Raw genomic sequence first — 15,037 nt, 5'->3', positions numbered from 1 at the left:
AGCGGTCAAATTTAATAATATCTACCGCCATTTAGTTCATCAAAGTGTTTTGCACATAACGAACTGGAGGGCTGAGAAGGCCCAATAGAGGCCCAACACGGTATCATCAGGAGACCTTGAGAAAGCGAGTCTGTAAAGAAATAGGCCCATAGAGAAGTAAGCCCAGTACATACGCTGAAAGGCTGTTGAGCAGTCAAAGTTAGCTCACACAAACATTGGCCAAACGGAGAAGGTCAACTCCAACTACCAGCGTTCACAGATCGACGGGGACCATGTGGCACGAGCACGACGAAGAGATGCAACGACTACATCTAGGACCTAATTTTTTGGAATGTCTTTACAATAAATAGCTAGTCCTAGAAAAAGAATGTACAAAATTTTACATTATATTCTGCAAAATACCATTGTGATCTCATCATTCTCTTGAATCAATATACAATCTTCATTTCGTTTTCAAACTAATTATTCCATATTATTATTATTATTACTATTATTTCATTATTTTTTTGTTCTTGAATCGAATCATCTACGACGTGAATTTGAGACCCATAAAATATGAATAAATCGATTCTTTTCTTTAAGAGTTTTGAGACTATTTGACGTTGAATTCCCGATATCAACAAGAAGAATGATTTTATGGCGATCAAAATGAACAATGCACTCGAAGAATGTGAGCTCTAACGCTTAGTACATAGGATAATAGTAAATATTCAAAGATTATAATAATAATCAACTCTATTTTTTTTTTTGAAGATTCGAACATCTCTTTATAGATCATCGACCTTTTACTAAGCTATGTGCATTGAAAAAGGCACGCCGTGGTTGAATTGGTCTTCTCCACCCAGCTTTCGACACATGTCTTCCTCGTTATGAAATAAGCGAAATCCATATAAAGGCGATTCTTGACTAAGCTTTGTCTTATGTGTTATTCGCTTTTCGTTAGACTATTCTCAGCTTGCAGCTCAACAAGTGATTGAGCTCGACGATTCGGGCTGAGTTTGGTAAATGGGCTGAAATTGTATGTCGCAAATTAGACTAGGGATAGCTCGGTTTCAAAGGTTGAGATCCACATAACCACTAAAATTTCAAGGCCCAATATATTTTTTTTAAAAGAGATGAAGAATCCTTACATTAACGCTCAATATTATGTGTATTTTTTTTTTATTCATTCTGAGATAAAGTTTTTAGTAATATGGCATAAAATTTACAAATAATTAGTAAATTATCCATATTTACACTTTTAAATTGTTATATATCCAGCTTTTAGTAAATATTTAGTAAATAGCCACAATGATTACATGACAACATGTGGATGATTTACAGTTTTCAAGTTTACCTTTTTAATTTTATAAATAACTTTTAATAAATAAGTATACACGTATGACTATATATTTACTAAGCACTAAAATTTAAGCGGATACAATGCCATTGGTCTAAAATTTTATATGCGGAGGTGGCATCAAAATTAGTGGTAAAATACTCGTATCATGGACATCGTACGTAGGGATGGCAATTTCGTGTTCGTGTCGTGTTAATCGTGTTTGTATAAATAATTGCTAGAACCAAATCCGACCATTTATTAATCGTGTTTGAAATCTAGATCCAAATCCGACCGTTTATTTTTTTTACAGATCCATAACCGTTTAAATTAAACCGTTTAATAGTCGTGTTAAATGGGTATTTAATCGTGTTTTAACCGTGTTTAGACATTCGGACTCAATTAGTTGCGATATAATTATAAAAAAAAACATAAGTCATAAGATCAGAATTGTCATCTTTCTTTTTGTACTAACTTCCGATACATCGACACTGTTTTTTCAACTGATTTAGAATCACAATCCATTTATAGCCTGTAAAAAATAAAAAATAAAAACACTTACACCAAAAACAAACACACTTTAAACTTAAGCCAAAACCAGAAGTTCACCACTGCCCAAGACCAGAAGTTCAATAATACCAAAAATCAAAAGTTCAACAGGTACATAATCAATACCCAAATTCACATTCACATATTCAACAAATACACTACGAGTGACTCTCTAACCAATACTCATACGATTTAAAGAAACTGAATATGATACGTTATAATGAGACTATAGTTATTGCGACTGTCAATTATAAATTATGATTTTGAAATATGAATTTAATTGAATTGAAATCAAACAAAATTGAATATGATACGTTATTATGGGCGCGATAGTTATTGTGATTGTGAATTGAATTGAATTAAAATCACATAAAATTGAATATGATACGTTATTATAAGATGATAGTTATTGTGATTGTAAATTGTAATTGTTCGATATGAATTGAATTGGATTGAAATAAAATAAAATTGAATGTGATACGGTATTATGAGACTACAATTATTGTGACTGTCAATTTCAAATTGTGATTTTTCAATATGAATTTTATTGGAATCCAATAAAATTGAATATGATACGTTATTATGATATGATAGTTATTGTAATTGTGAATGAAAATTGTTCGATATGAATTGAAATAAAACAAAATTGAATATGATATGTTATTATGAGACTATAATAATTGTGATTGTTCGAAATGAATTGAGATTCTTATTGCTCCCGTTCAGTCAATTGATATACTATTGATTATATGTTATCATACGTTAATTGATATTTATACGAATATATTTTATTTATTACATCATGTTTTCTAATAACAATTTTATGTTTATAATTATAATTTTATGTTTATAGTTATAAATTTATAATTATAATTTTATGTTTATAGTTATAAATTTATAATTTTACATATATAATATTAATCGTGTTTAAATGGATCGTAATCGTGCTATTACTCGTAATCGTGTTAATTGGATCATATTCGTGCGGGTCGTAATCGTGTTTCGTGTCGACCATTTAATAATCGTGTTAATCGGCTTTTTATCGTGTTACCGTAATCGTGTCGTTTTGAACCATTATTTAATCGTGTTAGCGTGTTCGATCCAATTAAGAACCGACCCATTTATTGAGATCCAAATCCGCTTTAAATCGTGTCGTAATCGTTTCGTGTTTCGTGTCCGGACCAAATTGCCACCCCTAATCGTACGTCATTGTTGAGTTTGGTGGAAGAGTAAAAAAAAAAAAAAAAAAAAAAAAAGAATGAAGAGCCATAACAGCCACTCAACCACTTTTGATCAAACTGGTCTCCTTTTTCATAAAAACCAATGGAGTTATAATTAACGACCCACAAACACGAGCTATATTTTTGCTTCTTCCCCAATAATAATAATAATAATAATAATAAACAATAACATTTAGTCCTCCGACTCCAATCATTGGTCTCTCAACGCAATCAATCACAACAAAAATTGTTTTGAAGGTCGAATCCGAATCGTATGTGTTGATGATGGGAGGATCGAGGAAATGGACGATCATCGTGGTGGCAATATGGGTTCAAGCACTGACGGGGACAAACCTGGACTTCTCGTCCTACTCTTCGCACCTGAAGACGGCGCTGGGGATTTCGCAGGTCCAGCTCAACTATCTCTCCGTCGCCTCCGATCTCGGCAAGGCCTTGGGATGGATCTCCGGCGTCTCGCTCCTTTACCTTCCACTCCACGCCGTCATGCTTGTCGCCGCCGCCTTTGGTTTCTTTGGTTATGGAATCCAGTGGCTTCTCGTCCACAGGATCGTCTTCTTGCCTTATTCCATGGTAACGCGCTTTTTCATAATACTCAAACTTGCTGATAGTCTTCGAGTCTAGAGAAAATTAATAATGACCTAAACTGAGGAAGAGAATAGACTATAGAGAGGGTAAAGCATTCAATGCTAAGGCTTAAGTGGCTTGTCGTACAGAGAATCGCCTTCTTTCCTTATGCCATCTTTTTTAGCCACTAAGATCAAAGTTGTTGAAAATCTTGAGTCCAGGGGAAATTTATGGTGACCTAATATGGGAAACAGATATACCTATAAGCAGAGTCAATCATTTCAAATAAACACAGGAACTAAAGATGCAACACAAAATTCAAACTGGTCGATATTTCTCAAGCATGTATAGAAAGTGCTGTGGGCAGATATTTGTTAAGGATGTTTGGTGGAGGAGAATTAGTACAAATAACTTGTTTGTTAAGGGTGATTTTAGAATGACTTGTAATATGTTGGTCTATAAATAGAGGTTGTAATAAAAATTGAGGCTTGGTGTTTGGGTCTCTCGAATTTGTATAATTTATGTTAAACATGGTTTGACTAGTTGTTGGTTCAAATACTGTAGGTGTTTGTGCTGTGTTTCTTGGGTGGGTGCAGTGTATGCTGGTTCAACACGGTCTGTTTCGTGTTATGCATCAGACACTTCTCTACCAACCGAGCGCTTGCTCTGTCTCTCACCATGAGCTTCAACGGCCTCAGTGCGGCTCTATACACTCTGATCGCCAACGCGATAAACCCAGACGACGATACCCTTTACCTCCTCCTAAACTCATCGGTCCCGCTTTTCATTTCCATCGTGGCTTTCATCCCCATAGCCCGCCAATCTCCGGTCCCAGATATTCCCACGCGCCGCGACGCCCTGCTCTTTCTCTGCTTCTACGTCCTGGCTGCTTTCACCGGCCTCTATCTCCTTTGCCTCAACTTTCTATCCTCTACCTCGCCAAGAGCTCGGATTCTCCTGGTCGGCGCTACTCTTCTCATTGCTCTACCCCTGTGTCTTCCGGCCAAGGATTATGTGAATTCATCTGACCACCCACATGATAACGAGCTTCATAAGGAGCTTATTGAAAAAGACAACGTGTCCTATGCGAGGCTTGAAACGGAAGGAGCGGAGGACAAGGGCGTGGCGCTTCCGGTATTAGGGGAGGAGCATCCGGCTCTGGCTCTACTTCGTTCCTTGGATTTTTGGATATATTTCTTCGCTTACTTTTGTGGTGGCACAATCGGATTGGTTTACAGCAACAATCTTGGACAGATATCTCAATCGCTCGGTTATGCCTCTAAAACAAGCTCTCTCGTCACAATCTACTCTTCATGGTCCTTCTTCGGCCGTCTTCTCGCAGCCGCCCCAGATTTCATGCCCGAGTACGTCTTCGCAACTTTTATGAATTACCCGCTAGACTCTTAATATCACTGGTGGGGTGTAGTTTTATCTTACTTCAGTGTAAATAGATTATTAAGGTGGGTCAAATTGATTAGTTTAGTTAACTGAGTTAATTAATCGGGTATAGTAGTCTGGACTCTGGAGGGAGAGATTGACTTACCTCTCCAATTGTAAGCTATTTTGTGTAGTCATCAGGTTTATCATCAATAAAAGTAATAATCTGCATTCTAGAGTGTCCGGGTCCTTTCAATATGTTCTCGAGTTAAAAAGAAAAAAGAGACCCGTTAAGAGTTGAAACATGTGATCGTTGCAGGAAGCTGTACTTGCCGAGGACCGGATGGCTCGCAGTTGCAATCGTGCCAGCGCCGATAGCCATATTTGTGCTCGCCTTTTCAGGGAGCGAGGCGGCTCTGAGACTCGGAACGGCCCTCATCAGCCTGAGCTCCGGCTTCGTGTTCTCTGCGGCCGTGTCGATCACGTCTGAGCTTTTCGGGCCGAGCAGCGCCGGCGTCAACCACAACATCCTCATCACCAACATCCCGATCGGCTCGCTGTTCTACGGCCTTATCGCCGCCTTAGTCTATGATTCTAACCAAGGAAGCTTGTCGCCCAAGGAAAGCTTGATGAACGAATCGACTATGTGCACAGGTAGAAAATGCTATTGGCAGACATTCATGTGGTGGGGTTGTATTTCGCTCTTCGGCTTGGTTTCTAGTTTTGTTTTGTTTCTCCGAACGAGATCGGTTTATGATCGATTCAAAAGAGAGAGGAATCACCAAACAGATTTTCCATTGTAGATTTTTTTGGGGGGTCATATGTGCAGTGCATTAATTAATAGTGTTTTGGGTCGTGTTCATGCAAGCTCTTAAATAATTAATGCCTCATGATTAACTTCAAGAAAACACACCTAATATAATTAAAACCATGAATATATATTTGGTGAATTCAACTTCAACATCATAAAACTTGCTTTTACAAAAAAAAAAAAAAAAAAAACACCTCAACCATTTAGCATCATCACAAAACAGAACTCTTTCAAGAAAATGAAGTTCATAAATGCTGGTCAAAAGTCAGCATAATCTCCCAAGATAGTCGAAGATTAGTCATCGATCACGATGGGAAAATCGGCGTACTCGCCGGTGATCTTCGTGAGCATTTCGTGAGGAGTGTTGCCTCTGAGAATATGAGTCCGAAAAAAAATGCCTTCGTGGTTGCAATGCGTGAGTTCGAAGATACAAGCGTCGTCGATCTTTAGGCTATTTTCGTCCGCAAATGTCCGCCAATTGCGGTCGAATCTTTTGTTCTTTCCGTTGAATCTCATGTGCCACTCTCTGCCTCGATACGCCAAAACCACCGGGGTCGTGGTCGTTGAAGGAAGACAATGATGCATCTTTGCCGGGAGATTCTACAGAGGCACAAGCCATGAAGACTCAATCATGCATGAAAAAAAAAAAAAAAAAAAAACCTTGCGCTGTAATGAAAACTTCACTTTTTATAATCGGGTCTCAAAATGTTACAAATTATACCCTATAAACTTTTTTTCCCCAAATTTCTAGCGCTAAAATTCATACTTGAAGTTGAACCACTACATTTTGTGCGACTCAATGGTTATCACTCTCACTTCCCTAAGCGAGGAGATGAGCTCCAGAGTCACGACCAAGTACAAAATGATTAAAATATAATATTAATAAATTTTGTGAGTTTCATCAAACTATATACATATAACTAATTATTTTACCTAAATTTTAGTGGATATAGTCATAATGACGTTTTATGCTTTTCTGAAGCTAAAACAATCGTTCAAAAAAAAAAACCTTGAGCTGTAATGAAAACTTCACTTTTTATAATCGGGTCTCAAAATGTTACAAATTTTACTCTCAAAACTTTTTTCCCCAAAATTTCTAGCGCTAAAATTCATACTTGAAGTTGAACCACTACATTTCGTGCGACTCAATGGTTATCGCTCTCACTTCCCTAAGCGAGGAGATGAGCTCCAGAGTCACGACCAAGTACAAAATGATTAAAATATAATATTAATAAATTTTGGAGTTTCATCAAACTATATACATATAACTAATTATTTTACCTAAATTTTAGTGTCATTATGACGTTTTATGCTTTTCTGAAGCTAAAACAATCGTTCAAAAAAAAAAAAAAGTCTTGAGATGATATGTTTAGTCAATTTCTTTTTCCGGTTATATGAATCTAATTTTGAAAAACCGCGAGAACAAAAAAGATTAAATTTTAAGTTTTTAACAACACTGAATTTTTTTGTTACTAAAGTGAAAAGCACTTGGTTGGTACAATATATGTATATATATATATATATATATATATATATATATATATATTACATTTACCAAGATATAGCGGGGATGAAGATGAGAGCGGCAGAGAATAACGTCGCAAAAGGGTTTCGTTCCCGAAAGATTCCAAATTTCTTCTGAATTTGGCTGCTCATTCATTTTTTAAGGACACACCTGTTCACCAATTAAAACATGATTTATATCATTCAATTTTATATTTTTATTTTTCCGTTTACAACCAAGTTTGTTCATGAAAAATAACATGGCAGGGTAAAGAAAAATTTAAAAGTAATTCCTTCTACCAAAACAATAAAAAAAATATATATTAAATCAAATAAATAAAGTGCACTTAAATTAATTTCTCCTTTTCTTGTATTTTCTTTTACTTCGCTATAATGGGTAATTTTAGGCGTGACAAAGACAATAAACTGATCCCAAAACGACCGAAAAGATGACAATGCTTCAAAGAAAGATTATATTAGGGACCGCAATAACGACGCTCACTCGCTTGCCATGGTTCTATTTTTATTTTTATTTTTTTTGAAATATTTTTTCTGATGTACAAGCTACAACAAAGTATTTGATCACTAACAACACAAAAGTTGAGTTCGAGCAAACTAAGAAAAGTCAAGGAAAAGAATACCTTGTAAATGTGTAAGAGAACAATCATTATTGTTGTGAAAAAGACCTTAGTTTCTTCAACCACCGACTTTGCCGACGAGCGAATGTAAACTCACGAGTTATCGTGGATGTCTTCTCTTCTACCACCGACTTTGTCAAGCCTGAACGCGTCGATCATCGTCGTTCACTAAGTCCCGGCTTGTCTGCAAACACGCTGTGAGTTTCAAACATGGATACAAAAATCAGACTCGAGTTTCAAATAACAAACACCGGTCACTCGGTTAGTCAACGGGACTCGATAAATCTCGAGGGTTAAGCGAACCCGACACTCAAAGCCAGAACAAACGGCTAAACCGAGGAACCGAAACCAAAACAAACACCACACAATACACATGACCAGGTATCCAGCTCCGAAATCAGTTCAATCCACACACAAAACCGAATAAGCATTTTCATTTCATCCAATAATCAATAATCCACAAGCTAACCTCAAATATGAGAACAATTACAATCTGAAACCTAACTAACATCAATAATCACATATCAGCATCAACAACAGTCACAAAACAGTCAAGAATCAAATTCCACTTCCATCCCGAGTTCAGAACAATCAACGAACAAAAGTCCTAGCCTCAGATTTTAACCTGTAAGACAATACACAGAAAGTCGTACCGAATGTAGAACGATCATCGAAACTAATATTCTATCCCAGGAATTTCAGCAAAAACTCGAGCTAAAACTCAAGGAATCACAAAATTACTTTCAGCAACAAAACCCTAATTTCCTCTTAAAATTCACGGCCAAAACAGAGCAGATATTCCATCTCATAAATCAAACATAATTTAAACACAAATCCGAGTCCAAAATCAAGTCCAAATCACATGCAATCCACAGAATCAATTCCCGAAATAAAAAGTCTCGACATCATAAATTCGAAACCCTAGTTTCGAAATTAGAAGAGGGAAATCCCTTGAGATTCATTGCCTGGCTGAGAGATTCGACAAACACGGACGCCAAACTTCCTTTCTCCTTAGGAAAACTCACGCCAGAACCCTAGAGAAAAACCAGCCGAGAAGAGATGTTCAAACCCTAGAATTCAAATTGAAATTCGAAGAACAAGGATGAAAGGACAGAAGATACGAGGGAGGATAAGACGACCTCACCTCATGCGCGTGACCCTCTGTACTCTTACCTTTTTCTTTCTTTTTTTTCGAGATTTTTCTTCTCCTCTCTCTCTGGTTCATGTATTCGGTCGAGCGGTGAAAGAAAGGACGTGGCGTTTTATTTGAGCCAAAATTCTCTATTTGCTCATTAAAGTCCTTCAGCTTAACCATCACTTCACATTTGGCTAAATACTTAAATTCTCTTTCAAATGGGTCCTCAACATTTGTTGCAAATTGGTCCTTTCAACTTAATTTCTTATTCAAATCCATAATTAAATGGAGAATAATTATAAGATTTACACCGAGAACTTTCTCATTCGGTTTGGATTAATTAAATATATTCAAGGTGTCTCGGAATTAATTCTCACTCTTGCAAATTTATTTATTCAATTAATTTTCAGAATGTCGCTTCGGAAAATAATTTTCATTCGAGACGAAATCGAGATTTCATTTACTCGTTCCGATATTCCATATAACCTTAAACATACTTCAAATTAATTTGTTAAATTCATTGGACCATTTTTCAAACAAGAAATTCATTTACAAGAACGGAAGCTCGTTTATTGATTCCAAATTATATTATGAGTGATACAAAAGTTTGCACTTTACACTTTTGTGAAATTTTTGACTCTTGGATCACATTAAAAGGTTTAGAATGCTCTGAAGACGCCTATACATTTTGAATTTACGTTCATTTGGGAATATACAGATCATTATCCTTGAGCTAAGCTAGGACTTGGAGAATTTATAAAAAAAAAAAAAATTAAGAGAAAAAGAAAATAGGACTTGTAGAAGAAGGGCCAGGAAGTTGAAGATTTTAGAACGAAGAAGGAAGTGAGATTAGTGGAAAATAAAAGGGCCATTTAAGACTTGGAAAGTGGGTCTCCCAATGTGACATTGAGGGACGATGAAATTTCACATTTTTATGTCCGAGTAACATTTTAGTTAAAGGACTACAATGAAATTTTTGTTTCTGATCGACAAAAATGGTGGAGTTTATAGCATACATTGATAGTCTTATTTCTGAAGTTACACTTCTCTAACAATTCTTATCTACTTATCAATTATTAGCTATTATTAATACACACACCTCTCGTTTAGCCATTCATTCTATGTTACAAATTTCACACCATCTTCTATATATGCATGAGAGAGAGAGAGAGAGAGAGAGAGAGAGAGAGAGAGAGAGAGAGAGAGAGAGAGAGAATCACCGTCTTCTTAGAGTTCTCAAGTATACATGCGCAAGAACATGTCACTTTTATGTTAATAAATAAATGGTTTTGAAAATCAAATGGCCAAAGACAGTCCCATTGGGATGTACACGAGGGCTTTGTATAAGAGAATGCAGAGCACAAAACCAACGAGCTTCGAACTCATTGGCTAACCCGAATCGTCTTTGCAAGTGAGCTAGATATCCCAAACTATTTAACATCGAATCTATTCCTTGAATGATTGGTGAACCAAGGTCTTGAGAGAGAGAGAGAGAGAGAGAGAGAGAGAGAGAGTTCATATTCATTTGATGAAGGTCATAGAAGGCAAGTGGTCCCAACCCAAGTTGAGAGCCTATGAAGGAGACGAGACTTAATTAATAATTAAAGCCTAGTCCAGGAGTTGTAAGCAAACTCACTAATATGCTTCTGCTTTATCCTCACATCACAACATCCCTTTAAAGCCTCCACTTCACCAGACAAATAAAACATCAAATGCTTGCATATTGAAATATATCACATACATGTTTGGTTTTCTGGGGATTTGAATGAAAACTAAAGAAACCAACGTGACCAAAAAGAAAGGAAAAAAGTGTTTGAGCAACAAAAAAAAAAGAATTACTGAATCTGAACGTTGTTCAACTTCATCTAATTTTCTAAGCACGTGATTGTGGAGTAATGCCTCGGAAGCATAATAAAAGAGATGGCACCTAATCCAATGTTTTCTTTCTAGCCCACCTTTTTAGTATCAAAAGGCCAAACAAACAAACAAAAAACCATGCATCGTTCAAAGAACGATGAACAATAATAGGGCAAGTAATAAAGATTAATAAAAAACAATTGTACACCAAATACCTTGAGAGAAAAAATAGGGAAAAAAACGTCTGCTATGCACAACAAAACCCACAATACCGAGACAAAAAAAAAATACACCACCCATAAGAGTTTCCGCATAACCCAGAAGAAAGAACTACACAAACAGAACCTGCTTATATTATAATATATATACTCCTCTCCTTATATATATATATATATATATATATATATATATATCCTGATTCCTGACTGATCCTCCTCTTATTCCCAAAGCCCGATAACGATTAGACAGAGTATGTATTATATATATGACAATATGAATGCTGACCCAGATTGATGTTTACTTGAGAATACTCAGGTTGGGGTGTCTCACATGGGAGAGCTCTGAGAAACCTTGCTCATAACAACCTTACCATCTTGACTCAAGGAAGCCCCTCCGGCGCCGCTGACCGGAGCCACGTTTTGGTAAGCAGTGGGCGCCGCGGTTGTGGTGTAATAAACCTGTCGACCGGCGCTATCGTAGCCGACCTGAGCGTAATTCTGCTGCGGCTCCGGCTTCGGCATCATCGGCGCCGTGCTGTACATCGCGGCGTCGCGGTGGTAGACCGCGTCGGGGACCATCCTCTGGTGGTAGAAAGGCTGCCTCATCGGAGCCGCCGCGGCTTGGTGGTGCTGGAACACTCCTCCGGGAGTTTGGATCAGGTACACCGGCTGCTCCGCCGCGCCGGGAGGGAGAGGCTGCTGTGGCGGCGGATGATGGGGAGTGGCGGTCATGTGGTACCCTCCCCCGGCGGCGGCGATTTGCCGATCGGGAACGTAGCTGGCCGGCATGTGAACTGGGAGCTGCATCGGCATCGGAGCTTGAAGCGGTTGAGCCTGAGTCGGAGCGAGCTTCTCCTGAGGCCTGAAAGATTGGGAGTAGTAATCTCCTCCTCCGCCTGCGTATCCCCTAGGGTTAGGGGTAGGGTTGGGATTAGGGTTTGCGGTTTCTTCGTATTTCCTCTGCTCCTGCGCGGCGATCTGGAGCCTCTGGAGGTCCTGAATCTGGCGGTGGATCTCCGGCTCTTCGGACTCGGCGGGAGGAGGCTTGTCGAGGCCGAAGAGAAAGTCCGGCGGAGGCTGGGACGAGGGCGGAGAGGAATCGGCGGCGGCGGAGGGAGGCTGGATCTGGGCGGAGTTAAGAGCGTCGACGAACCACTGGCGATCGGAGGAGTCGGGGGCCGGGAAGAGGAAGAGGCGGAGGCGAGCGGGCTTGGGAGAGGCGCGGTGGAGGCGGTCGTACTCTAGAAGCATGTGATCGAGATCTTCGTCGTTGGTGACGGAGATGAGGGCGTCGAGGTCCTCTCCGGGGAGCTGGTACTTGAAGCAGAGATCGTCGGCGGGAGAGATGGAGGCGAGCTTGGAGAGGAGGGCGGGGAGGCGAACGGAGCGGTCCAGGGAGAGGATCTTGGTGTCGCCGCCGACGTAGGCCAGCTGGTTGTCGTGCGGGCGAGGCTGGATCCGACCGCCATAGCTGCACATCAGCTTCACCTTGTAACCTCCTTGCTGCTGCTGCGAGGGCTCGTCCCAGGACGCCGCGTCGCAGTCTCGGCTCCGCGGCGAGGAGTCGCGCGAGTCTGGGTACGACGAGTAGTTCGAGTAGTTCTCCATGGATGGACCCAAACCCAATCAGGCTCTGGCGGAGGAAGAAGAAGCAGCCATGTGTGGGACCCACTAGAGACCGGTTTCCTTGTGATTGAGGGAAAAGGAAAGATGTGAATGAATATATATCAAATGACCCACCCAATCACTGTCTATCTATACAGCCCACGCCACGCCGAATCTATTTCTCTCTTTCTCTCTCCCTCTTTTTATTTTATTGTATTTATATGAGAAATAATAATATTAGGGGATGCGTGTCAGAGGTGTTTTGTTGTATGATTGACTGATACTAAATTAATACTAACCACACCATTTACGAATAATGACATCCATTCTTCTTACACTCCTCTTGCTGTACCTTTTACTTCTGAAATGACTATACACATTCCCAGGCCGGTTTCGGTTTAGCCACAGCGGGGCCTAGATCCGGTCCAGCCATCAATGAAAGAGCATGAACTGTTACCGGTCGTTTTCGGGACACCGGAAATTCAAAAACGATTCAAGGCCGGCCGGACTTTGCCGGCCGGAAGCCCAACGGGCCCCGGCCCACCAGGCCCGAGCGCCCCGACGCACTCACGGCCCGGCACGGCCGGCGCGCGCGCACCTGCGCCCCCGGCCCAATGGGCCTCAGCGCGCCCTATCGCGCCTGGCTCGCGCGCACCCTTCGCCCCGGCCTCCCGGCCCGCGCGCGCACTCCTGCGCCCCGACCTCCCGGCCCGCGCGCACACTCCCGCGCACCCCGGCCTCCCGGCCTGCGCGCGCCTCGGCACCCCGGCCGAGCGCCCCTGCTGCCTCAGCCGGGTGTCCCTGCCACCTCGGCCACCTCGGTCGAGCGCCTTCGCCAGCTCGGCCGCTTCGGCCGAGCGTCTTCGCGAGCTCGGCCACCTCGGCCGAGCGTCTTTGCCACCTCGGCCGAGCGTCTTTGCCACCTCGGCCGAGCGTCCTTGTCACCTCGGCCGAGCGTTCTTGCCACCTCAGCCGGGCACGCCGCGCCCGGCCAAGTCCCGCGCTTGGCACGCCCCGCGCCCATCCAGGCGACATGTCCCGCGCGCCCTGCGCCCTCTTGGGCGTGAGGCCTCGCGCGCCTCGCTCCCGGCCACCCGGTGGGCCTCAAGGGGCCGGCCCAAGGCCTCCCCTCAAATACTATAAATACCCCCCCCCCCCCCCCCCCCCCCCCCCCCCCCCCTAGGGGAGGAAAAGAAGACATTCATACATTTCGAGAACAATACTTCTCTTATCTGGAGAATTCTTTCGTGCTCTTGTGACATTCCAAGAGCGCGCAATCCTCCTCCCTCGGCTCAGAAAGTCAAGGACCCCCTCCACGAGAGGGAGCACGCTCCTCTTCTGCGACCCGAGCCTCTGCAGTACATACTGCTCTCCTGCTTCTTGGCCCTTGAGCTAGAACTTCGAGCTACGAGCACGCGACTCCTCTAAAGTCTTCACCAGAAGCTACGAGCCGAGTCCTACTCTAAAGCCTTGGATTCCCAAAGCCTCTGAGCCCAAGATAGCCCCCATACACAAATTGAACTACGTTCTGACCTGATCCCGATTAAAGGGTACGTAGGCAGCCAACCTTTGGCACGGTCACACCCCCCAAAACACACCTCAGGGTCTGGAGGGTGCAGCTCGGACTACGAGCTCCCATTTTTGGCCCGGGCGCGATCACTTGGTCCGGCCTTGGATCGAACCGCCCGAGGTATTTAATCGTTGTTCATTTTCGTGCGACAACATTTTGGCGCTAGAAGGAGGGGACTTCCCGACTTACACAGCCCGAAATCCCTTCTACAGCTCGACCCCTTTCTTCTCGACTCGAGAAAGACATGAGTGGTCAACCACCCGTTCGTTCTGAGGGCGTGAATAACCCCGAAAATGCAACCGCGGTGAAGAAATACTTCCTGCGCTCCCGAGCGCAAGGCGACGAGGAGTCTCTCAACGACGAGAGCCACACTCCCTCGCCCCCTCCTCTTCAGGACAGTCGGGACGACCGCATCCTTGAAATGGAGGAGAAAATCCGCCAACTGAAGATAGCCAATGCAAGGTACCACCGCCAACTGGCGGGCAAGGCACCTGCACACGGCGCCCCCACGGGGAATCTGAGGACCTCATGGACGAGGGACATGATTATGATCCCGACTATGAAGGCTTGGAAATTTCGGCGGACGTCGAGACTTCTCTCACCAAAGACGGGGAACTCCCTGTTGAGATCGAAGCCGGTCCGACGAAAACA

General features: G+C 41.9%; 3 protein-coding genes across 3 annotated transcripts; 1 reads left to right on the top strand and 2 right to left on the bottom strand.

Moving 5' to 3' along the window:
* The first annotated feature begins 3,130 nt into the window (after nucleotides 1–3,130).
* On the top strand, nucleotides 3,131–5,995 carry LOC149390235 (protein NUCLEAR FUSION DEFECTIVE 4-like). Its single transcript, XM_089619261.1, has 3 exons — nucleotides 3,131–3,678; nucleotides 4,237–5,036; nucleotides 5,369–5,995. The coding sequence occupies exons 1-3, from the start codon at nucleotides 3,370–3,372 to the stop codon at nucleotides 5,850–5,852; spliced, it is 1,593 nt and encodes a 530-aa protein (XP_089475387.1). The 5' UTR covers nucleotides 3,131–3,369; the 3' UTR covers nucleotides 5,853–5,995.
* A 46-nt stretch (nucleotides 5,996–6,041) lies between these two features.
* On the bottom strand, nucleotides 6,042–9,259 carry LOC149390234 (B3 domain-containing protein Os04g0386900-like). Its single transcript, XM_089619262.1, has 5 exons — nucleotides 9,146–9,259; nucleotides 8,967–9,035; nucleotides 8,005–8,196; nucleotides 7,410–7,535; nucleotides 6,042–6,460 (listed from the first exon to the last, which is right to left on the bottom strand). The coding sequence occupies exons 4-5, from the start codon at nucleotides 7,518–7,520 to the stop codon at nucleotides 6,155–6,157; spliced, it is 417 nt and encodes a 138-aa protein (XP_089475388.1). The 5' UTR covers nucleotides 7,521–7,535; nucleotides 8,005–8,196; nucleotides 8,967–9,035; nucleotides 9,146–9,259; the 3' UTR covers nucleotides 6,042–6,154.
* Nucleotides 9,260–11,151: 1,892 nt separating this feature from the next.
* Nucleotides 11,152–13,014, bottom strand: LOC149390233 (uncharacterized). Its single transcript, XM_089619418.1, has one exon. The coding sequence runs from the start codon at nucleotides 12,817–12,819 to the stop codon at nucleotides 11,539–11,541; it is 1,281 nt and encodes a 426-aa protein (XP_089475544.1). The 5' UTR covers nucleotides 12,820–13,014; the 3' UTR covers nucleotides 11,152–11,538.
* Between the last annotated feature and the right edge of the window lie 2,023 nt (nucleotides 13,015–15,037).

Source organism: Urtica dioica, chromosome 7, assembly GCF_054948205.1.
Source record: "Urtica dioica subsp. dioica isolate 48M chromosome 7, U.dioica_male_clone48M_v1_H2, whole genome shotgun sequence".
Taxonomy (NCBI): Eukaryota; Viridiplantae; Streptophyta; class Magnoliopsida; order Rosales; family Urticaceae; genus Urtica; species Urtica dioica.
This window is presented reverse-complemented; position numbering and strand designations above follow the sequence as displayed.